This window comes from Macaca mulatta, chromosome 13, assembly GCF_049350105.2.
Source record: "Macaca mulatta isolate MMU2019108-1 chromosome 13, T2T-MMU8v2.0, whole genome shotgun sequence".
Taxonomy (NCBI): Eukaryota; Metazoa; Chordata; class Mammalia; order Primates; family Cercopithecidae; genus Macaca; species Macaca mulatta.
The window spans coordinates 17,658,149-17,682,921 of NC_133418.1; the positions used below are offsets into that span (position 1 = coordinate 17,658,149).

At 55.2% G+C, this 24,773-nt stretch overlaps 1 protein-coding gene across 1 annotated transcript in view; it reads right to left on the reverse strand.

Annotated features, from left to right (window-relative positions):
- Positions 1 to 5,874: 5,874 nt before the first annotated feature.
- The window catches only part of LOC144333637 (SH3 domain and tetratricopeptide repeat-containing protein 1-like), a 30,371-nt gene continuing 11,472 nt past the window's right edge, over positions 5,875 to 24,773 (reverse strand). Inside the window, 17 exon segments of the mRNA XM_077958754.1 lie at positions 5,875 to 6,029; positions 6,699 to 6,757; positions 7,491 to 7,711; positions 9,128 to 9,239; positions 10,490 to 10,710; positions 10,741 to 10,835; positions 11,249 to 11,335; positions 11,739 to 11,939; positions 11,942 to 11,954; positions 12,661 to 12,783; positions 15,703 to 15,788; positions 15,791 to 15,849; positions 17,049 to 17,101; positions 17,103 to 17,230; positions 20,795 to 21,137; positions 21,139 to 21,336; positions 21,339 to 22,453. Coding sequence (XP_077814880.1) covers positions 5,875 to 6,029; positions 6,699 to 6,757; positions 7,491 to 7,711; positions 9,128 to 9,239; positions 10,490 to 10,710; positions 10,741 to 10,835; positions 11,249 to 11,335; positions 11,739 to 11,939; positions 11,942 to 11,954; positions 12,661 to 12,783; positions 15,703 to 15,788; positions 15,791 to 15,849; positions 17,049 to 17,101; positions 17,103 to 17,230; positions 20,795 to 21,137; positions 21,139 to 21,336; positions 21,339 to 22,453 — 3,269 coding nt within the window.

The following is a 24,773-nucleotide window of genomic DNA, read 5'->3' on the forward strand; positions in this document are numbered from 1 at the left end:
CCCCCCGCGAGGTGGGGACCAATAGCCACCCCCTCTCCCCCCCTTGGCTATTGGGAGCCACCTCGCAGGGGGGTGAGCCACCCCCCGCGAGGTGGGGACCAATAGCCACCCCCTCTCCCCCCCTTGGCTATTGGGAGCCACCTCGCAGGGGGGTGAGCCACCCCCCGCGAGGTGGGGACCAATAGCCACCCCCTCTCCCCCCCTTGGCTATTGGGAGCCACCTCGCAGGGGGGTGAGCCACCCCCCGCGAGGTGGGGACCAATAGCCACCCCCTCTCCCCCCTTGGCTATTGGGAGCCACCTCGCAGGGGGGTGAGCCACCCCCCGCGAGGTGGGGACCAATAGCCACCCCCTCTCCCCCCCTTGGCTATTGGGAGCCACCTCGCAGGGGGGTGAGCCACCCCCCGCGAGGTGGGGACCAATAGCCACCCCCTCTCCCCCCTTGGCTATTGGGAGCCACCTCGCAGGGGGGTGAGCCACCCCCCGCGAGGTGGGGACCAATAGCCACCCCCTCTCCCCCCTTGGCTATTGGGAGCCACCTCGCAGGGGGGTGAGCCACCCCCCGCGAGGTGGGGACCAATAGCCACCCCCTCTCCCCCCCTTGGCTATTGGGAGCCACCTCGCAGGGGGGTGAGCCACCCCCCGCGAGGTGGGGACCAATAGCCACCCCCTCTCCCCCCTTGGCTATTGGGAGCCACCTCGCAGGGGGGTGAGCCACCCCCCGCGAGGTGGGGACCAATAGCCACCCCCTCTCCCCCCTTGGCTATTGGGAGCCACCTCGCAGGGGGGTGAGCCACCCCCCGCGAGGTGGGGACCAATAGCCACCCCCTCTCCCCCCCTTGGCTATTGGGAGCCACCTCGCAGGGGGGTGAGCCACCCCCCGCGAGGTGGGGACCAATAGCCACCCCCTCTCCCCCCCTTGGCTATTGGGAGCCACCTCGCAGGGGGGTGAGCCACCCCCCGCGAGGTGGGGACCAATAGCCACCCCCTCTCCCCCCTTGGCTATTGGGAGCCACCTCGCAGGGGGGTGAGCCACCCCCCGCGAGGTGGGGACCAATAGCCACCCCCTCTCCCCCCTTGGCTATTGGGAGCCACCTCGCAGGGGGGTGAGCCACCCCCCGCGAGGTGGGGACCAATAGCCACCCCCTCTCCCCCCCTTGGCTATTGGGAGCCACCTCGCAGGGGGGTGAGCCACCCCCCGCGAGGTGGGGACCAATAGCCACCCCCTCTCCCCCCTTGGCTATTGGGAGCCACCTCGCAGGGGGGTGAGCCACCCCCCGCGAGGTGGGGACCAATAGCCACCCCCTCTCCCCCCTTGGCTATTGGGAGCCACCTCGCAGGGGGGTGAGCCACCCCCCGCGAGGTGGGGACCAATAGCCACCCCCTCTCCCCCCCTTGGCTATTGGGAGCCACCTCGCAGGGGGGTGAGCCACCCCCCGCGAGGTGGGGACCAATAGCCACCCCCTCTCCCCCCCTTGGCTATTGGGAGCCACCTCGCAGGGGGGTGAGCCACCCCCCGCGAGGTGGGGACCAATAGCCACCCCCTCTCCCCCCCTTGGCTATTGGGAGCCATGTTGGTCCCACAGCCTGTTTAGAATATTATGAGTAGTATCGTCTCGTCCTCAGCAAATAATGATCTATTTCACTGACGTGTGTGCATCTTTAGTGTATTGCTCAGAAAACGATATAATTATTTATTAAATATCAATAATCAATTGTAATAATTATCAGTAATGCTATCAATTAATATTTTACTGTTAATATTGATGATTTTAATTAGATGATGGATGTCAAAAATTAATTTTTAATAATTATGTCATTTATTAATATTAATTCCTAATATTTTTTTTGCCAGTATCACTTAGTTTTGATTTAAGTAACATTAATTGTTGATATCATTATTTTATTATTAATAGTGTTAATATTAATTATTAATACTAATATTAAAATTTTTAATCCCTATTAATATTTTGTATCTTTATTGTCATTGTTAATGTCAATGATTAGTATTAATTTTATTATATTTATTAATATTTATAATTAATGGACCACTTCCTGATATCCCATGTGGAGAAGATGATTTTACTCCTAATATCGCAGAAAGTGTTCATTCCTCTATGATGTTGTTCCTAATAACCAAGGGGTAGAGGATGACGTAATTGAATCTACCGCAGTGTTTTTACATCCTTTGGGTCATTTTATTCCTTCTATCCAGGGTGCGAGAGGATGATATTTCTCCCAATATCGCAAGGGGCCTGGACCTCCATTTTGATATTTTCCCTCACATCCAGCAGGGGTGAGGAAGATATTACTAATAGCCAGCCGGGGAGAGGAAGATATCATCCCCAATATCACAGGGATGTACATCCCCTTTTGATATTGTTCCTTATATCCTGGGATGGACAAGATAATACTAGTGGCAATATCGCCGGGGTTTTACACACCCACTGTGCTTTTGTTCCGAATAACATGATATGACTCTTAGTATCACAGGGGGGGTACACCCTCCTGTGATATTGTTTTTTATATTCAAGGGGAGAGAATATTACCCCCAATATCGCAGGGGTTGTACACACCTCCTGCGATACTGTTCCTAATATCCGAAGAGGAGAGCATAATATTTCTCTCAATATCTCAGCGGGTGTACACATTGTTTCTAATATTTTTCATACTATCCAAGATGGGAGAGGATGATAAGATTCCCAACATGCCAAGAAGTGTACAGCTGCCTGTGATATAGTTCCTAACATCCAGGTGGGGATAGGAGGATATTACTGCCCATATCGCACGAGTTGTAAAACCCCTTCGATATTTAGCCTACGAACATGAGGGAAGAGGATGATATTACTCCCAATATCGAAGAAGGTGTACACCCCCCAAGACACTGCACCCAATATCCACGTTGGGTGACGATGACAATATGCCCAATATAGCAAGGGATGTACACAATCCCTGGAATATTGTTGCTTATATCTAGAGTGGGAGAAGACGCTATTACTCTCAATAACGCAGGGACTTTGGCTGTACACCCCTCCTGTGATATTATTCTTAATATCTTAGGCAATAGAGGATGATACTACACCCAATATCGCAGGGGGAGTACACCCACCCAGTGATGTTGTTCTTAATGTACTCCACCTTCCTCCACCAGGGATATCGTTTCTAATATCCAGGGGAAGAGAGGATAACATTATGCTCAATATTGAGGGGAGTGTACACATCCTCTGTGATGTTGTTCCTAGTATCTAAAGGTAGAGACGATGATGTTACTGGCCATATTGCAGGGGGTGTACACCCTTCTGTGATATCATTTTTGGCATTCAGTTGGGGAGAGGATAACATGAATCCCAGTATCTCTGACGGTGTACAGACCCCTGTGATGTAGTTCCTAATGTACAGGGGAAAGAGAAGAATATTGCTCTCCATATCGCAGGGGTTGTAACCACCCTGCCCCCTGTATGTTTTTCCTCATATGCAGCGGGGTGGAGGCTGATAGTACTCTCAATATCCCAGAAGGTGCACACGCACCTGTGATATAGTTCCTAATATCCAGCGGGAAAGAGGCTGATTTTACTTTCGATATCGCAGTGGGTGTACACCGCCCCCTGCCCCGGGGTATCGTTCCTAATATCCAGGCGGGAAGAAGATGACATGACTGACAATATCGAAGGGGGTGGACAACTCTTCTGTGATATGGTTCCTGATATCCAGGGGGTGAATGGATGTTATTACTCCCAATAACGTAGGAACCGTACAGCCACCCTGGGATTTTGTCCTTAATAACCACAGGGGAGAGGTGAGATTACTACCAACATTGCAAGGGGTGTACACCCTCCTGTGATATTGTTTCTTAGATCCAGGAAAGGAGAAGATGGTATTACTACCAATATTGAAGAGATATACAACCCCCATGGGATATTGTTCTAAAGATACAGGTTGAAAGAGGATGAGACTCCATCCAATATAACAAGGGGTGTACATCCCGCCTGTGATGTGAATCGTAAAACCTAGAAGAAGAATGACATTGCTTCCAAAAACACGGGGTGTACACCCACCCTGTGACATCGTTTCTGTCATCTAAAGGTAGAGATGATGATACTACTCCCACCACCAGAGAAGGTACACACCCCCCTGTGATATTGTTCCTCATAACTTGGGGGAGAGCATGATATTACTTCCAGTATGACAGTGGCTTGACACCCAGTCTGTGATATTGGTTCTGCACACCAACTCTGTGCCCCTCATTTCCCATGCGTTCTCTCCACACTTTTGGAACCTCGGGGAAGGCTTTGTCTTTGGTTACAGATGAAGAGACGAAGGGTCTGAGAGGTTAAGCAAGTTTGTTACTGGAAAGTGGTTCCGATCCAGACCCCAAGAGAGGTTTCTCGGATCTCACAGAAGAAAGAATTCGGGGCGAGTCCATAAAGTGAAAGCAAGTTTATTAGGAAAGAAAAGGAATAAAAGCATGGCTACTCTGGCCGGGCGCAGCGGCTCACTCCTGGAATCCTATAACTTTGGGATGCCGAGGCAGGTGGATCACCTGATGTGAGAAGTTCGAGACCAGCCTGGTCCAACATGGCAAAACCCTGTCGCCACTAAAATACAAAAGATTAACTGGGCGTGGTGGCAGGTGTCTGCAATCCCAGCTACTAGGAAGGCTGAGGCAGGAGAATCGCTTGAACCCAGGAGGTGGAGGTTGTAATGAGCCAAGATCACGCCACTGCATTCCAGTTCGGCCAACAGAGCGAGACTCCATCTTAAAAAAAAAAAAAAAAGAAAAAAGAAAATAAAGAATGGCTGCTCCATAGGCAGAGAGGCACCAAAGGTCGCTGGTTGCCCATTTTCATGGTTATTTCTTGATCATACGCTAAACAAGGGTTGGACTATTCATGAGTGTTCTAGGAAAGGGGTGGACAATTCCCAGAAATGAGAGTTTCTGTCCTCCCTTCTGAGACCATGTAGGGAAACCTCCAGATGTTGCCATGGCATCTGTAAACTGTCGCGGTGCTGGTGGGAGTGTCTTGTAGTAGCTAATGCGTTATAATTAGCACATAATGAGCCGTGAGGACAATCAGAGGTCACTCTCGTGGCCATCTTGGGCTTGGTGGGCTTTGGCCGACTTTACTGCAACCCGCTTTATCAGTAAGGTCTTTATGACCTGTATCTTGTACCGACCTCCTATCTCATCCTGTGACTAAGAATGCTCAGCCTCCTGGGAATGCGGCCCAGCAGGTCTCAGCCTCCCTTTACCCAGCCCCCATTCAAGATGGAGTCGCTCTGGTTCACGTGCCTCTGACAAGTTGGCCTGGGTTGAGTGTTCCCTAGTGTGTGGTTGTTGGAGCTGTTCCTAGGAGTAAGAGGTATTGTCAGTAGGAAACAGGCCTCTGTTAGCCCGGGGGCTGGCACTCTGCCCCATTATATCGGCCTCATTTTAGTGGTGACAAAACTGGGGCTCAGAGACATCAACTCCCTCATCCCGAACCCCCAGACTGTCAGTGGGGGGCTGGGGTTTGAATGTGGGGCTTGAAGACCCATCATCTCCTCTGGTCCCCCAGTCTCTGCTGCCCAAGAGGAACAGGATCCCAGGATCCAGGCCCCTCATGGCACCAGCCAGGGTGGGCGTAGATGGGGAGGCAGAGTTCCAAAGCCCCCCAGACTCTGAAGCAGGTCAGGGACCAAGAGCAACCCGGACCTACGGGCCCCACCCCGAGAAGAATGACTGCAGGCCCGGCCCAGCGCGCAGGAGGTCTGTGTCCTCAGTCAACGTGACGGCGCTTCCGGCTGCTCCAGCCAGGCCGTGCTGTCTTCACGTTTCCAATCATGCGGCCTCCCGTCCAATTCCCAAACCCAACCCACAGAGACAGCGATCTGGGGTCTACGTGAGGTTTGTCAGCAGCTCTGACCCGCTGCTTCCCGCCAGCCCCGTGGCCGGTTCTGGAAAGCTCTTTGCTGCCCCCTGGTGGGGAGGCTTAGGGTAGGGCTCTGGCTGCAAGCATGGGGTCCCAGAAGCTCCTGGCTGTGTCACTTCTGCTGGGTGGAAAACCAACCCAGGACTGAACCAGTGACACCTGTGGCGCTCCCAGAACTTCCTGGCTCTGTCACCTCTGCTGGGTGGAAAACCAACCCAGGGCTGAAGCAGCAGATGGGTGCCTGATTCCTTATTATCAGAGCGCTGCCCACTGGCAAGTCACTCTCCCGGCCTCAGCTTCTCCTACCATTAAACGAGGGGCTTGGGGGATACCAAGGAGGGGTAACTGCTTAGTGAGGATGGGAGGTTTCTTCTGGGGAGATGAATACATTTTGAAACTAGATGGCGTGGGTGGTTGCACAGGACTGTGAATGTATAAATGCCACCACATTATTTGCGTGGAAATAGTTAATTGCATGCGATGTGAAAATCACCTCATTTAAAGTGTTTAAAAGAGGGGTCTGGGAGAGTGCAGTGTATGTGAGAATCACGTGGGACACCCACAGTCTCTGAACGTCAGTTTCCTTGCGTAAACTGGCAAAGAGACCGTGTGAACTGTATTCCCTGGGGCCAAGAGATTCCAAGAAGGAAAACCTGGGATTCCTGGGACTGGGATGAGGGCCGGGGTCCGGAAGGGGAGGGGGGGGGTGGGGACAGCTGGGGGGCAGCCCAGATAAGGCTTTCAATACTGGGTAGCAGCGTCTACACAGGCGGAGATCCCTGCATCTCACTTCCCGCAGGGCTGACCAGTGGCCAGAGGTGGGACTGGCCAGGCTCGGCCCAACCGAGTCTGGGAGCAAAGGACACTGAGTGAGGGATCCCCGGGACCACCCTCACTGGCCTGCGGCTCTCCTGACACCACGAGAGAGGTCCAGGAGCTGACCTTGGGTCCTAATGGGGGACACCTTCCTGGCTGCAGGCTGGCAGGGTGGTGTGGTGGTCAGTGTACTGGGCTCTGCGTGTCCGCCTCTACCTGCTGTGTGACGGTGGGCCAGACACCTAACCTCTCTGTGCCTCTATTTCTTCAATGGCGAACAGGGACACTAGCAGCTCCCACATCTGGGCACAGTGGCCTGAAGGTTAAAGGCAAGGGTGGCACGAGACCTACAGCAAGAACTCTGAGCAGGGAGAGCAGGGAGCTGCCCAGAGTTCAATCACCATCTCCCCTCTGGCCGCCGAGGAAACCGAGGCTCATGGTGACCTGGCCCAGGTCTGTTGGACTCACGGTCCTTCTCATCCCCAAGATCAGAGGGCTGCCACCAGGGAAGGAGCTGGCCCCTAGACACAGCCCAGGAAGCACACAGGGAAGGATGCCATGGGGACTTCGGTATGTTTTTGCAAAAAAAAAAAAAAAAAAAAAAAACATTTATTGCTATTTGAACCCTGCTTTTATGCTTCCATTACCCAGAAAATGAGCTACGGGAGACACCAGGAGAGGCAGGAGATCATCCTCCTTGCACAAAACCCACTCCCTCGGATACTGTCCTCAGCGAGGGTGGCTGGAGGCCAACCAGGGGGCCCACCCGCAGAGTGGCAGAGGAGGTAGGTTGACCCTGTGGACGCTGAGCTCTGTGGCGAAGGTCCTGGCCTTCTGGTAGAAGAAGAGCCACTTCTCGCAGTCCAGGAGGAAGCTGTGGGAGATGGTGGCTGGCCGCGTGTAGATCTTCAGCTGTGCCTTATTGTTGCCCAGGTCCACGGCGGCTGCCAGTGCCAGCTGGTAGTACCCGGCTGCATCAAACGGGTCCTGAAGGGGACAGGTCATGGTCAGCAAAAGGGGGACTCAGAACCCGTCTTCCCAGAGGCCGTTCCTGTCTCCAGGTCATTCCACATGTCCTTCCGATGCTGGCTCGCCCCAGGAGCCCCGAAGCCTGTGACACTGCTGTGGTCTCAGCTGCAGGAGGTGGGGATGACCCTGACACCCCTGGAAGCCTTCCTGACTGTCCCTACGCCCCACTCACCCCAAGCCTCCTGCCCCAGTGCCACCCTCTCTGCAGGCAGTGGCTGCTTTCCCCATGGGCTGAGGTCAGGGCAGATCCTGCCTGCTCTGAGAGTTCCATGCAGGACCCGTGGCTCCAAGCCACAGCAGGGGCACGGTGTTGAGTGACCCAGGCTCCCCTCTGGCCCCTGTCCATGCTGACTATTTCCAGGCCCTCCACGGGCCAGGCCAGGTACAAAACCATCTCACAGGTGTCCTCTCTGGCAATGTTCCCTGAAATATTCACGGAGCGTGACTCCCCAGACATCCACTCCCATTGTCAATGCGTCTTTGGCTCAAACTCACCATCCCTGGGTTGGGATGCCACCTCCCAGACCTCCTCCTTCACCCTCCCATCCCCCACCCGGCTTCTCCCCAGGCACCTCCTCCACATGGCGGTCACCCAAGGGACCTCTCTAAGACCCATGCCTGGCCTGTCCCTCTTTACCATCTCAAGATGGCTCCCAGGGCCAATGACAAAGTCCAAGATGCAGCAGTCCATTCCCTCACTGCCCCGCCCCACACACGGAGCAGGGGCGTGAGAAGGCCCCGAGTCACCGCCACTGCTCATCCAATGCCCCCTGGCCCAGCCGAACACTGGACTCTGTGCTGGGTGCATGGTTGAGCCTAACGTCCTTGCTTCCAGTCTGAGGGACCTGGGAGTGAACACTGACCACACAGGGTGGCCCGGGCTGTGGCAGAGGGAAGCCCAGGAGGCCCCAGACTCAGCCGGGGGTGGAAGGCAAAGGCTTCCTGAAGGGGTGGGGGCTTCCCAACTAAACAGGAAGGAGCCAGCCAATGCATATGTCTCTGCGTGTGCCTGTGCATGTGAATGTGCGTGTTTGTGTTCCTGTGCGTGCATGTCCCTGTGTGTGTGCATGCCTGTGTGTGCATGTCTGTGTGTGCGCGCCTGTGTGTGTGTGCGTGTGCCTGTGTGCATTTGCGTGTGCATTTCCATGTGCCTGTAGTGTGTGCGGCAGCTAGTGAGTGACAGCGTGAGCCAGTAAACACTTAATCCACCCTATTCCAGGGCTCACTCTCATGTGTAGACTACAGGGGACCCCATTTTAGAGGCAATTGGCAAAGATGCTCATTTACCCCTGCTTCTCTGCCAGCCTTCCAGGTCCCATCAAGCCTGGCTTTTTCTCCCACTCCTCTGGGCCCTGGGTCCAGAGCCTCCTATACAAGGAAGAGGGTGTAGCCTTGGAAAGACAGCCGCCCTTGGGGAATTCCAAGGGGGCCTCCCTCTGGGAAGCTGGCCTGTGCTGACAGCATAGTCACGATGAGGCCCAGAGGACTGTGCATGGGAAGGAGGACTGTGCATGGGAAGGAGGGCTGTGCATGGGAACGAGGGTTGTGCATGGGAAGGAGGACTGTGCATGGGAAGGAGGACTGTGCATGGGAACGAGGGTTGTGCATGGGAAGGAGGGCTGTGCATGGGAAGGAGGACTGTGCATGGGAAGGAGGACTGTGCATGGGAAGGAGGTGAAGGAGGCCTCCGTCCCTCGACCCCAACCGTGGACTTCGGCCTCTCAGGTACTACTTGGCACTTTCCTTTCTCCTGGACAGGCGGAGTGGGCGGCAGGCTTGACCAAGAGAGATAAAGGCCTCTTCTGGGAGGTCCGTCCCCCTGGGTCCCAGGCGAGCCCCTGAGCGGTGAGCAGCGTCCCCCTGGGCCTGATACTTGGCACCTCCCTGTCTGGCTGGGACTTGGGAGGCCACAGAAACCACGTCTAACCACCAGGTGTCGCCAGTACTGGGCGGGGGCCTCCCGGGCAGCCCCAGGCCTGCGGTGGGGTATACGGGGCAGGGTCTTAGGGCTGCCCCAGCTCCCCACGTTGTTCTAAGGCCCCCAAGATCTCGGCCCCTGGACTGGAGTGCCCTGGCCCCTCAGCCCGTAAGGAGCACTGACACGAGGCTGGTGTGATGCTAAGGAGGGGCGGTGCCTGCTGGGCAGATGGGTGGAGACACCACAGGTCTCAGTCTGCCAATCTCAGCTCTCCACCCCTACAGGGCTGGGGGCAGAGGGAGCACAGCACCTCCCCTCGAGACACACCCGACCGAACAAGGCCTCAGCCTGGCTGGCTGGGGCCCCGCCCCACTGCACCTGCCCTGAGCTGGGGTTTCCCTGTCTGTGAACCCAATGGTAAGACACTGGTCCCACCCCACCCTTCCTGGGTGATGTGAAGATTCAAGGTGTCTCGGGACTCCAGGAAGGAGTTGCTCAGTGCAGGCTGGCACCCTGGGCAGGCTTCCTAGAGGAGGCGCCAGGATTTGGGTTGGATCTTGCAACGTGGATTCAATGTGAGGATGATGCCGTCCTCTGAAATGTCACTCTCCCGACCCTGTTTTCTTTGTTAAATGCACCTTGACACTTGACTGTCAAGACTCAGCTTTGGTGTCACCTCCTCCAGGAGGGCCCCCTGACTACAATCCCCCTTCTTTACCCAGAGGCCACCATTGCCCACTCATGTGGCAGCCTCCCTGGCTGAGACTGAGTTGAGGGTGGGGCCTGGCCATCTGGGGAGCTGGGTTTTACCTGCTAACCTTGCCGGCTCCTCCAGCTGGGTGTAGAGCTCGAGGGAGGACACTGGGCCATTCCTAAGAAAGGCTGGAACCCAGGCCTCTGGGGTCCGGGTGGAGATCCCACTCCAAGGGGGCCAGGAACACCCCGAGCCCTGATCCTCCCCACCTACCTTCAGGTCGTAGAAGATGATGTCACCGAGCACCAGGTACACCTTCACGTAGTAGAGGGTCTTCTCGTCGAACTCCAGCGGCGAGTTGCAGAACTAAACGGCCTTGAGGTAGAAGTGCTCCGCCAGCTTGCCATGGTCCAGCCGGTGGTGCAGGGCGGCCAGCCGGTGGTAGGCCACGCGTTTGTTCAGCCGGTCCCCTGGGGTGCAGGCCAAAGGGGCAGGTGTGAGGATGTGGCTCCCTGGGGCAGGGAGGGCACAGGCCCCTCAGGAGCAGGTATACAGATCCCAGGCAGCACACCTGGCTTGTCTCCAGGCACCTGTGGTCACCCGGGCAGCTCTGGCCATTCCCTTCCAGGTTCCCAGACTCACTTTCCCATCTGCAAAGCAGAACTAATAAGGCCTGCCCCTGTCTACTGAGAGGCTTTGGCAAAGTCGGACTTGGATGGCCCAGTTCTGTGCCTACACATAGCCACCTGCCTTTGCTCACTGGTTTTAACCAGGGGAGCCCAAAAGCCATGCAGTGCAGGTGCTCCCGGGCTCCCCGGCTCCAGGCAACCCACAGACGTGACATCCGACTCCTCCTGGGTGTGTCATGATCAGAGCCCCGTACCTTGGGGAGTCAGCTGCATACCTACTGTGTACTGGGCCACAGGGCACAAGGCGCTGGGGCATGTGGCCTGCCTAGGGTTCCCTGTCTCTGGAGGGGGACAGACAACCCTGGCACAGCACCAAGGGATGCACGGCCTTAAGGGGCAGACTGCTGGAAGGGGAACTGGGATTTTATCAGCCAGAGAACCGTGTGGTTGATGAGGGTGGGAAGGGCACAAGAGAAAGGGAATGTGCCACTCAGTCTGGCACATACAGGGACCAACGAGATGCCTGGCATGTCTGGAAGGCAGAGGGCACACTGGACGGCCCTTGTGGTCAGCAGCGGGAACAGGCACAGGAAGCAGAGCTCAGTCAGGCAGGGAGCTCTGCACTGCGTGAGAGACCTCGGGCTGTGCCCCACAGCCGGACGGGGAAGCCAGTTGGGCAGATCTGCCTGCCTGGACAGGAGACCAGGAAAATCCAGCAGCTGTTTCAGCTCCTGGCCTGCAGACCTGGACGCTGGGCTCTGGCAAAGTGTGGGTCCTGGCAGGGCGGGGGCTCAGGGGACTTACCCAGAGTGATCCTGAGTGCTAGGGCCATGTAAGCAAACTCCAAGTCCTCCTGGGGCTCCTCCAGTGTGGCCAGCAGTGACACCAGCTTGTTGCACAGCTGTAGCTGCAGCTCCACCTTGCGGTTGCCCGTAGTCACTGCCGGGGCAGGGCCCGGTCCTACCACACAGGCAGGTGGGGTCAGGTTTCCCGCAGCACCCACCTTGCCCAGCGCCCTCCTCAGAGCTCAAACACGTGCTTGGAGCTTCCCACACCCCAGCTACCCCTGCACCTCGACACAGCTCTGTGCTCTGGGATAACACACAGTTCAGACATCCAAGTTGGGGGCTGAAGAGTCACCTGAGGCCCATCCAGCTACACCCGATAGCCACACACCAGCCTCTCCCACCTGGGCACCGGAGGTCTGACTGGGGGGAGCCAGCACTCCTCTCTGCTCTAAAAACACCACATTGATCTGTGCCCAAGGCTGAGCCACACCGTGAGCTCAGAGGAAGGGAGAAGCCGTCCCACTTCGGGGTGCATGCAGACCTGGGCCTCCCACTGATATGCTGTGTGTCCTTTGACATGTCCCTGTGCCTCTCTGAGCCTCAGTTTCCTCATCTGGAAGATGTGGACAGGACTTCCCACTCATGGTTGCTTGAGGTCATCAGGTACAAGGGTAGAGCCATTATCACGTCCAGGCCCCGAGAGTTTGTCCCAGGCAGGGGCATGGTCAATATCATTCCCGGTCAGACCACTTGGAAACTCATCATGTGCATGGGTGGCCCTGCCTCCATTTGGGAGGCCTCTACCCTGCCACACCTGTGCCTCAGCCCTCCAGGTGCCCCACTGAGGCCCACCCACATCAGCCCACAGGCCAGCTCACCCGGTAGAAGGACATGCCTTCCTCCCGCTCCCAGGCCCCATTGAAGAAGATGTCTCCAGCTGCCTCAAACAGCTCCAGCCCCAGGTTGGGGTCGCCTGTGTACAGGTCCACATTCTGAGCCACCTGAGAGGAGACAGAAGATCCCTCAAGACCCACACCTGGCGAGGTGGCTATGCGCATCTTTGCCAGGCTCCTTCCTCTCCCACAGTACAGGTACACTTGAGCATTTTTCAGAACCTGTGCATGAGGGCTGCCCCCACCACTGGCATGAGGACAATGAACTGATGCTCCTGAGTGCTAGGAAGTGACTGAGCAGCTGCAGCCCAGGAGCCCGACACCTGTGAATCCTACCACCAGGGCTAGCCCTAGCCCACTCCCCCTGCACTCAAACCAGTCTCCGTGGCCCCCAGATTGCTGGGAGCCCAGCCCCTGGCTCCTTTCTGCGTTGCCACATCCCTGCCACATCAGCAGTGTTTGTGGGTGGGCCTGGTCCCCTCTTGGCCATAAGCTCTTCATCCCTCTCCTCAGCTCAAGGAGGTATACAGCAGGTGCTCAATAATGAAAGCTTCATCAGTCTCGTGGGCTTCACAATTTGTTCCAGATCACACTGTGTTTGGGAAAGCCTCTGAAAACAGCCACTATGATAGATTCATTTTGTAAGTAGATGTGCCACATGTCGCTTGGAGCAAGTTCTTCTGTGTGTTAATTGAGTGGTCACATTATTTGAGCATGTGCTGTATACCAGCAGGTGCTGTGCACTGTGAGGGGCCGCGCCTCTGCCCTCAGGGAGAAGATGCTGGCCACCGGGGGAGGATGTGAGGGAACCAGTTGGAGGTAAGGGAAAAGGCACACAACAGGTGTTCAGCAGTGGCTTAGGAATGAGTGGGTGGATGGATGAATGGATGAGGAGATGTAGACACATGGATGGATGAATGGGTGTGTGGATAGATTAATGCTTGGATGGATGGATGGATGGGTGGGTGGAATGATGTGTGTATGTATGTATGTATGCGTGGATAGACAATGTATGGATGGGTGGAGGGTAGATGATGTATGTACATGTGGATGGATAGATGGTGGATAGACGAATGTATGGATAAACAAATGGAGAGATAGATGAATGCAGGGATGGATTAAGGTAGATTGGTGGGTAGATGGATGAATGATGGATGGATGAATGGACGAACAGCTGGATGGATGGGTGAAAGGATGGATGATGGATGGATGGAAGGATGAACAGGTGAATGGATGGATGATGGAAGGATGAATGGACGGATGGATGGATGAACAGATGAATGGATGGATAGACGGGTGAATGGATGGATAAATGGATGGATGAATGAACAGATGGATGGATGATGGATGGATGGATGGATGGAAGCATGAACAGATGAATGGATGGATGATGGAAGGATGGATGGATGGATGGATAGATGGATGAATGATGGATGGATGGAAGGATGAACAGGAGGTGAGTGGATGGATGATGGAAGGATGGATGGATGGATGATGGAAGGATGAATGGATGGATGGATGTACACATGAAAAAGTGAATGGATGGATACACGGGTGAATGGATGGATGATAAAAGGATGGATGAATGATGGATGGATGAATGGACACTGGGATGGATGATGGATGAATGGTTGGATAAATGGATGGATGGATAAATGGACGGATGGATCGATGGAAGGATGAATAGATGAATGGATGAATGAGGGAAGGATGAACAGGAGGTGAGTAGATGGATGAGGGAAGGATGGATGGATGATAGATTGATGGATATATGGACGAATGGATAAATGGATGGATGAATGATGGATGGATGAATGATGGATGGATGGAAGGACAAACAGGTGAATGGATGGATGATGGAAGGATGGATGGATGAAAGGATGGACGGACGAACAGGTGGATGGATGGTTGCTGAATGGATGAACGATAAAAGAATGGATGAATGATGGATGGATGAGTGGATGATGGATGGATGAATGGAAGGATGTACAGGTGAATGGATGGATGATGGATGGGTGGATGGATGGATGGAAGGATGAGCAGGCGAGTGGATAGATGATGGAAGGATGGATGGTGGAAGGATGGATGATGGAAGAATGAACAGGTAAATGGATGGATGAGGGAAGGATGGATGGAGGGATGGATGAACAGGTGAATGGATAGATAATGAAAGGATGGATGGATGGAAGGATGAGCAGGTGAGTAGATAGATGATGAAAGGATGAATGGATGGAAGAATGAAGAGGTGAATGGATGGATGATGGAAGGATGGATGGAGGCATGGATGAACAGGTGAATGGATGAATGAACAGGTGAATGAATGGATGGATGGACAGGTGAATGAATGGATGATAAAAAGATGAATGATAAATGAATAAATGGACAGGTGAATGGATGGACAGGTGAATGGATGGATCATGGATGGATGGAAGATGGTTGGATGGATAGAAGGATGAACAGCTGAATGGATGGATAATGGAAGGATGGATGAAAGGATGGATGGATGGACAAACAGGTGAATGGATAGATGAACAAGTGAACAGATTAATGAATGATAGATGAACAGTTGGATCGATGACAGAAAGATAGATGGAAGGATGGATGGATGGACGAACAGGTGAATAGCTGGATAAAAAGATGGATAGATGATGGATGGATGCATGATGGATGCGTGGAAAGACGAACAGGTGAATGGATGGATGATGGAAGGATGGATGGATGGATGGATGGAAGGACCCACAGGTGTATGGGAAGATGATGGAAGAATGGATGGATGGAGAGTTGGTGGATGGATGGAAGGATGAACAGGTAAACAGATAGATGACGGAAGGATGAATGGATGGATAGACAGGTGAATAGATGGATGATAAAAGGATGGATGAATGATGGATGGATGAAAGGACAGATGGATGGATGATGGATGGATGGAAGGATGAACAGGTAAATAGATGATGGAAGGATGAGTGGATGGGTGGATGGACAGAGAGTGAACAGCACAGGGGCCCTCCTGCATCCCTTGCCACTCACCTGGATGTACAGGTCCACCAGCACGCTCTGCCGCAGGAGGTAATACATCTTCCCTGCTTGCAGCCAGGCATGCGCCTCCTTCTCTTCTGGAGGTCAATGAAAATTCCCAGACTTCGTTTGGTGTAGTCCAGAGCGGATTTGTAGGCCCTGGAATCACTGGAATCAGACACAGGTGTCAGAACAAGGGCTCTCATCCTCCTGGAACCAGTCTGCCTCCTCCCGTGGGTCTGGTGACAGATGAATCTGGCATGTGGGGACTGGGAACGGCCCTCTTGTGTGTGCAGTGTTCTGCCCTTCCCAGGCTGCTGGGAGGGCCAGGGTGAACACACACGGTATGGAAAAGATGAAGGACATCCTTCTGAGGGAATCGAGCATCATGCTGCCCTGTGGCAGGAGGAGTGTGCTAGTCCATCTCCCCTGCCTCCCAGACATGGCCTGTGTCTTCTCCAGACGCACCAGGAGCCGTTAGTGTTCAGAGGCTATCTAGGCCGATGGTTCTCAAGGTGTGCAGGCATCACAGTCACCCGGAGGACTGTCCTTATAGCTTGCTGGCCCTGCCCCCAGAGCTTCCGGCTCCACAGGCCTGGGGCAGGCCCTAGAACTCCCACTTGCCACAAGCTCCTAGGTGACATGGATGCTGCTCTGCTGGTCCAGGGACTACACTTTGAGAAGCATGGCTCTAGCACACTGGCCCATTTTCCTTCTGTGAACCTGAGGCCAAGACTGGAGCCAGTCTCCCGGGTCCCCATGGAATCTGGCCCCTTCCCTGCTCTCTCAGTAAGTCCAACACTTGAGGGGCTGTGACTGCAGCAATGTCACCAGGCCCTGTGGGTGGGGTGGCCAGGGCCATGGTTACCCCACCAGGTCAGCATGCTCGGGGGAAGCCCAGTGGGCCACATATGGGACGTGAGACCTTGAAACCCTGCCCCAGGGAAGCAGGTGACACAATTGGCTCTGTCTTCTGTGGGAGAGAAGCCACAGGTGGCTGCTGTGGTCACATTTAAGGGGACAGATGAAGGCCAGGAGTGAAGACTCGGGGCAGGCAGAGGTCAGATGACAAAGGCCACCATAGTAGGAAGAACAGCCCAGTGTGCATGTACTGTCTCTGCTGGGGTTGAGATGACCTTTGACCCAACAAGGGAGACTCAAGCTGGGACTCACAAGCCAGCAGCAGCCCTGGGACGACCCCAGACCCACCAGCTCAAAGCATCTGATGCCAAGGAACCAAATGATCCAAAGGAAAGGGGCTGAGGAGGCCCTGGGCCAGCTTCCCTGTGCCCCCCTCCCAGCCCCCCCAACCCCCTTGCCCCCCTCCACACCCCCACCACTGCAAAGCTAGCCCTCACCGCTCGGTGCCCAGGGACCGGTAGAGCTGACTGGTGGTCTCCAGGAGCTGCCCCCTCCAGCACCTTGTCGGCCACCTTGCGGGCAAGGGAGAGCTGGAACTCGTGGTAGATGACACACTGGGTCTCGCTGGACATGACGACGCTGTAGAAGTAGCACAGCCGCTGGACGGCCCGCAGCTGGCCTGGGCAGAAGACAAAATGGAAGACGTCAGCCTCCCAGCATCGAAGCGAGGCTGGCTGGGTTCGGAGGCCCCTGCTCTGTGCTTGTCTCTTTCACACCTCTGTGAACCTGGGCCCCATAGGCAGGGAGCCTGGGCTCAGACAGGCCATGCACCTGTGCAAGGGCAGGCGCCGAGCACACCGTGACATGGGCACAGCTTGGTGCACATGCTCATGGTACAGGCTGGCCTTCTTTACAACTCCCAGGGCCAAGGTCCTGGCCAGGCTCGGCCCCTGCACCAGGCCATCTATTTCTGCTTCACAAAGCCCCTCTGGCCAGGACCAGGGCCGTCTTCAGCCTGAGATGATGAGACCAGGGGCACAAGTAGCCCCTGTCGCAGATGGAACCCTGAGAGAGCAAAGCCAAGCGTCATGTCTGCCACACATGGCATCATGTTGGGGGAATGGGGTTCAAAGCCGGCCCCTGGCATTTCCACACATGCTTCACTCATGCAACCAGGCTCCAAACCCACAGGCTCGCTGGCCTCTCCCAAAGCCAGGGCGCTGGGAACGGTGGAAAGCTTCTGATTTTCTAGTGTCAGAAACATTCCGAAGATTAACACTGGAAACCAGGTACGCCAAATGGACATCTGTCACACACGCCCCCCAACAACAGCTGAATACACAGTCCTCTTGAGCGCCCATGGGACATTGCCCATGACAGACCATGTGCCAGGCCACAAAATGAGCCTCGGTGAAGGGAGAAGGACCGAGACCAAAGCAGAGGTGTTCTTCAGCTGTACTGGCACGAAACTGGAAATCGACAGTGAAGGAAACGTGGGAAATTCAAAAATATGTGGAAACTACACACTCCTAAACAACCAGTGAGTCAAAGAAGAGACCATCAGGGAAACTGAAAATTAATTTGAAAAGAATACAAACAAATGCACAGCCCGGGCCAGCACGGTGGCTCACGCCTCTCATCCCAGCACTGTGGGAGGCCGAGGCGGGAGGATCGCTTGAGTCCAGGAGTTTGAGATCAGCCTGGGAAACATGGTGAAACTCTGTCTCTATAAAAAAAATACAAAAATTAGCCGGGTGTGGTGGTGCACATCTGTAATTCCAGCTACTCAGGAGGCTGAGGCATGAGAATGACTTGAACCTGGGTAGAAGTTGCAGTGAGCCAAGATTGCACCACTGCAACCCAGCCTGGGCAATAGAGCAAAACTTTAAAAAGAAAAAAAATAGCACAGTGTATCAAAAACACCAAGATGTAGCTAAGGCAGTGCTGAAAGGGAAATTTATAACTGTAAATGTCTACATTCAAAGAAAGAAGAAAAATCTCAAATCAAAAGCCTAACTTTCCACCTTGAGAAACTAGAAAATGAACTAAACCCAAAGTGAATAAAAGGAAGAAAATAATAAACGTGAGAGTGGAAATGGGAAGTAAAAATACAGAGAATGGAAAAACAAAAGAGATAATCAACAGAACCAAAAGTGGGTTTTTTGAAAATAATAACAAAATTGACAAATCTTTCACCAGACTGACCAAGAAAAGAAAGATGGGGCACAAACGACTAAAATCAGAGACTGAGCACCATGGCTCACGCCTGTCATCCCAGCACTTTGTGAGACCGAGGGGGAAGGATCGCTGAGGCCAGCATTCAAGACCCCCCTGGGAGAACATGATAAGACCCCATCTCTAATAAAAATAAATAAACAATTACAAACCCAAGTTTCTAAAATCAGAAATGAAAGAGGAAACATTATTGCCGACCTGACAGAAATAAAAGGATTCCATAAAAACACTACGAACAATTGTACACCAAGAAACCAGACCATCTAGACACAACAGCCAAACTCTTAGAAGGACACAAACTACCGAAAGTGACTCAAAAATGACCCCAAGGAAGCATGTGGGGTGTCAGCCCCGCCCTCGGTCTCCTCGACCGTTCAGCGCAGGGTGGGGAGACAGGGAAGCATGATCCCCGTTCCCTGGCCTGCATTTCCAAGTCTGAATCCCCCAGCACCCAGGGGAGGGCCTCGTAGGAGGAGGTGCCACAGGCTATTGTGCCAGGAGCCACCGGAGGCTGCAGCGGGGGCTGGGGCGCTGGGTTCCTGGAGGGTCTTCTTCCAGTCACAGAATGCCCCTGGGGAAGAAGCCTGGGTCTGAACCCCCCAACCCTCCTTGGGCAGATGTGTGGGACCGGGGCCCCTTCACACGGTCCTTTCCAAAATCTCATCCCTCCTAGGGCCAAGAGTGGGTGCCAGGCCTGTGCTGGGAAATGAGCAGATTCAGATTTGGGCACAGCCCCTGGAGCTCTGGTCCAGGCCACAGGAGGCACCTCTGAGTAGTCTCACTATGCCATGACAAAGCGCTGCAAGGCAGAGGGCAGTCAACATTATCCCTTGTCTCAGCCGTTTCCCTGCACTCAACTTCCTCATCTATTCTCTGCGGCCTACATTTCGGACAGCCCTGCCCACCTACTGTCCGTTCACTGCTCGGTCTGCACTGACTGTTCGATAGCACTCCATGGCTCCCCAGTGCTCTTGGGGAAAAGGCCAAGCCACAGCCTGAGGCCCCAGACCCTGCTTAGCTCTCCAGAAGAGCTTCTCACTATCCAGCACCCAGCCCACCTACTCCCAACTCTGCACCTCCCTGCATAAGCCCTGCTCACTCACCCCCACTCACACCCCACTCATTCCCGCTCCCACTCCCGTTCACTCACCCCCACTCACACCCCACTCATCCCCGCTCCCACTCCCGTTCACTCACCCCCACTCACACCCCACTCATCCCCACTCACACTCCCGCTCACTCACCACCACTCAAACCCCACCCATCCTCGCTGACTCACCCCCACTCTCTCACCCCTGGGCCTTCACACAGGCTACACCACCAGCCCCTCATCCACACCTATTACTTGACTAAATCCTCTCAACCCTCTGGTCCCAGACTAAAGAGGCTTCCCTCATCCGGGGCCAAGTGCTGCCCCGCCATCACGCCACTCACCCTTTTGTGGCTTCTCTGGCCTGAAGCTCACATTCCCACGCTCAGCACCTCCCTCCCGAGGACCCCACAAGCCCCATTTGTGGGTGTGGCCTGGCACACTCAGCACAAGCTGCTTTTGCGTGAACTGCTCTGTGGCTTTGGGCAATCACCCGCCCCGTGTCCTCTGTGAAGTGGGATGACCGGTACACAGGGCTGCCGAGATTCCAAGCAAACACAGGCACAAGAACTGGCGTTCAGGGCCTGGCTCATGGAGGGGCCCCAAGTCCCAGCTCAGCACAACATGCCTTGATCCCAGGGTTATGTCTAGGGATTCCCAGCATGCAGGACTTTCCATGCTCAAGGCAGGATGGTCCCTGGGCAAACCAGGAAGAACTGGCTGCTTCAGTAGGGCACAGAGGGCCTGGCCCTGCATGGGAACGGCCTGTCTCCAGGGCGTTTGCCAACATCTGCTGCTGGCCATGACTCAGCACTTTCGATGGTGGAAAAACCACCACTTGTTTCCGAATCACAAACCCTAGGTGTGCCCTGACCCAAGTGGTCCCAGAAGGCGCACAGGAGGAACTGGGGCACTCACTCTCCACGTGGTCCATCTCCACGGCGACCAGAAGGGCCCACTCGTAGTAGCCCTTGCACTGCTGGGCCGGGTCCTGGCGGGTGAAGAGGTAGCCCAGGAGTATGTGGGTGAAGTCCCGGCCACACTCCCCACGGGGAAGCCTCGAGAACAGACGTACAGCCTCCAGGAGGTAGTGCTGGGCCAGCCTGCTGGCACCCGCGTGCAGGCACAAGGTGCCAAAGTTGACCAGCAACACTGCCTGGTTCCTCCGCTGGCCCAGGTCCCAAGCCACCCATAGGGCGTGGTAGTAGCCCTCGGCTGCCTGCCTCGTCCGTCCCGTCCTCTTCAGAGCCACGGCCACCAATGTTGGCAATCACACCCTCCTGGTCCTCGCTGACTACCACTGCATCCTGGACAGACTGCAGGATGTTCAGGGCCACCAGGCTCTGCCCATGAAGCACATGCAGCCAGGCCAGGGCCACCAGGGGGTCCACGATGGCACGGACTCCGGCAACAGCACTGGTTTCCACCGACTGTGTCATGAAGGTGATGGCTGGGCCATGGGGTAGCCATGGTGGCTGTACGGCTGGGCCAGGCTGGCGTGGAGAAGGCCGCGCAGTGCCTGGCCTGTGCCTGGGGTTAGGGAGGCCAGCGCTCGCCTGAGGTAGTGGGAAGTCTGGGTGGGGAGGCTGTGGGGCTGGAGGGCGTTCTGGAGCACCAGGTTCACGTTCCTCAGCGAACCAGCCAGCGAGTCCTGTGTCCTCAATGAGGCCACCTTGACACAGGTCAGCACCAGGTGGGGCAGGCACTCGCGGCTGTAGATGTCAGCCAGGAGTAGGCAGCAGTCTGAGAGCCACGCAGCGTCTGGGGCTCCCGAGTCCCCGTGCAAAAACAACAGCTGCTCTAGGAAGGGCAGGGCCTCCTCAGGCTGCTTGAGGTGCACGTGGTGCCTGGCCAGCAGGAAGCAGGCCCGGGCCTAGGCCTGCTGGCTCTGGCCACCCACCGCCCACTGCAGCACCAGCTGCAGGAGCTCCCCGTCTGCCTCGGTGCTGCAGATGTGGCCGGGCGTCCCCAGGAGCAGGGCCATGGCTTTGGGAACCACCTGTGTACACTTCTCCTGGTTCTGCTTCCAGTAAATGCTGGCCAGGTTGGCGTACACAGCCACCACCAGGAACAGGTCCCCAAAGCTGCCCTCCAGGACCCCCAGTGTTTCCTCCAAGTACACCCGGGCCTGGGACAGCTTGAGCCTCCTGCTGCACAGCCGCCCCAGGAGGAAGCAGAACCTGGCCAGGGCCATGAGGAGGCCACCTTTCTTGGCCGCCCCTGGGGCCTGTGCCAGGCGCCCAGTCAGCTCCTCCTCGTCGCTAAAGCTGCTGAACATGCTGCTCAGCCATGGCAGCGCCACGTTGTACAGGCCACAGAAGCTGGCCTTGAATCCAGAGGTGTTCAGGAACAGCAGCAGTGATCTCAGGGCCTCTGGATCCTCCCAGTTGTCCTCAGCTTCCAAGCAGAAGGAGGGCTCCTCGGGGTCCTGCAAGCTCACGTTGCTGGATGCTACACAGAGACCCCAGGACGCTGGCTCCTGGGGGCAGCCTGGGCAGGTCTTGCATTGTTCCAGAACATTCTTCACCTTCGGCAGGGTCTCCTGTGGCTCCAGGCCCAGGCAAGGTGGAGGTATTTCTGCAAGTCACAAAAACACCTAGACAGATTAGAGTCCAACAGTGAGTCCTTGGTCCACTTGGGGCAGGATCCCCGCATCCCCGTCCTCTGTGTCCCTGGCGCAGCTTGCCATGAGCCCTTGAGAATTATGCGCAAGGCAAACCCGGGGTCTGGAGCACGTACGAACTCCGGGGACACACAGAACACGCAGGCCCGTGGCCCGACTCTCCTACAAAATCACCCTTCTGTCCTGCTTTGTCGCCACCTCACAGCATGGTTTTAGGAGACTATGTCAGCTCAGTGATCCCTCAGAGATGCCTTTCCCTTTAGAAAGAATCAAAGCCTTCTAACTGGACCCATGTATATGCAGCACAACAACTACAAATGTAACTTTTGTCAGCATGTTGGGCCCCCCGGTGGGGTACAGGAATCCATGAAATCCTCAACAGCCAATCAGAGCTATGGATCAGCTCAAAAGCTGCTATGCAAAATTGGTAAAGCCACCGACGGCACAGGACAGGGGTGTTGTACCCATGTACCCAGCTCCGTGCAGGGAAACGGACCATCCCTGCAGGAAGGATGGGAAAGCTTCCAGGCCCCTGTGGCCACTTTCACCTTGGATGGTCTGAAAACCTGAAGCCCACAGTTACTAAAGGGTTAACAAAGGCCAGACTGCTCCAGCAGCCCACTGGTGTCTGCTGGCTTTGGTGGATTCCTAGCCAAAGCCCCCTCCCAGAGGTGAGCAAACAAGCGCATTTCCTGTTGGAAAACCTGGGATGAAAGGAGGCATTACTGGGAAGGAAAAAACTAGATTTAAACAGACTCTCTGTTTCAAGCTCACATGTAAAAACTATTTTCAATACAAACTGTCTCCTTATTCATCTGTAAAGCCTTGGAATTAAAAAAATAAATAAATATGATTTAGAGGCAAATGTGACTTGACTACACTAGATGAGCTAAGAAATCTCCCCCACCCGGCAGAGGCACACAGCCCCTCCCAGCCACTACCCTGGCCTCCGGGGCAGCTGGAGAGCCACGTGCCTTTGCTCCAGAGACTTTGGCAGAGAGTGGAACCACCCCCTCCCCGAGGCAAACCTACAACAGCCTTCCCTTCCCCACTGGCTTCCCGGGCCTCCTCTGGGACCTTGTGCCTGCATCCCAAATGTACTGGGATGGATCCCATTCCCAGGGAACTTCCAAGGGCCCTTGGTGCATCCACATCACCAGGCTGTCCACATGCGGGCCCTGTGTGAGGGGAAGCGACAGAGTCGCACAGGGGAGACGGGAGGGCCTCCCTGAATCAGCCCCTCAGGAAGGAGCAGACCCTTCAGGGACCTCAGTCGAGGCCCCTGCAATCTAAGGCTCTGAATTCTGCTCCCCGCTGAGGGCTGTGTGGCCTCCCATCTCTGAGGCAGAGCACAGGGCAAGCTGCAGCTTCTCCAGGTCATGAAAAAGGAACCCACAGCTACGTGTGGGCCCCAGCAGTGGAAAGGATGCCCCACCTCGGTCGGGGACCAGGCGGGGGTCAGCATGTTCATTGGAAGAAGTGTGGGACCCCACAGCCTCCAGTGCCAGAGTAGACGGGAGGTTCAGGCCCACCTCAGGCGACGTCCCCCAAGCCCCCAGCCCGCACCACAGAGGGGTGACTGTCGCATCCAATGCCCACTGTACTCAGCTCTGTCCCCTCCCCCGGCATTACCCCAAGGCCCAACTCATAACCAGAGGAAGCCTGAGCCACTGGCAAAACCCACGTTGTTCCTGTGGCTGTTCGGTCTCAGCTTCCTCTACTGAGTCTGGCAAGGGAGAAAAGAGAAGCAATGAACACCCCCAGCCAGCACCTCTGCTCCCATGTCAGGTTGAGCTGGTGTCGGTGTTGCAGGGTGAGAGCATTGCAGGGTGCAAGGGTTGAAAGTCATATCATCCTCTTCCCTCCTGGATCATGGGAACAACATCACTGGGGGGTGTACACTTTCTGCGATATTGGGAGTAACATCGTCTTCTGTGCCTTGGAATATTAAGGACAATATCACGGGGGGGCGTGTACATCTTCTGCAATATTGGGAATAATATTATCCCCTCTCCCCATGCATACTAGGAAAGATATCAGAGTGGGTGTTCACCTCCTGCGATATGGGGATTAATACCATCTTCTCCCCTTCTGGATATCAGGAAGAGTATCACACGGGGGTGTACGGTGTCTGCGATACTGGGAGTAATATCATCCTCTCAGCCTTGGAATATTAAGAAGAATATCACAGGGTGGATGTACACCCCCTACCATATTGGGAGTAATATCAGCCTCTCCTCTCCATGGATATTATGAACAATATCCCAGGCTGGA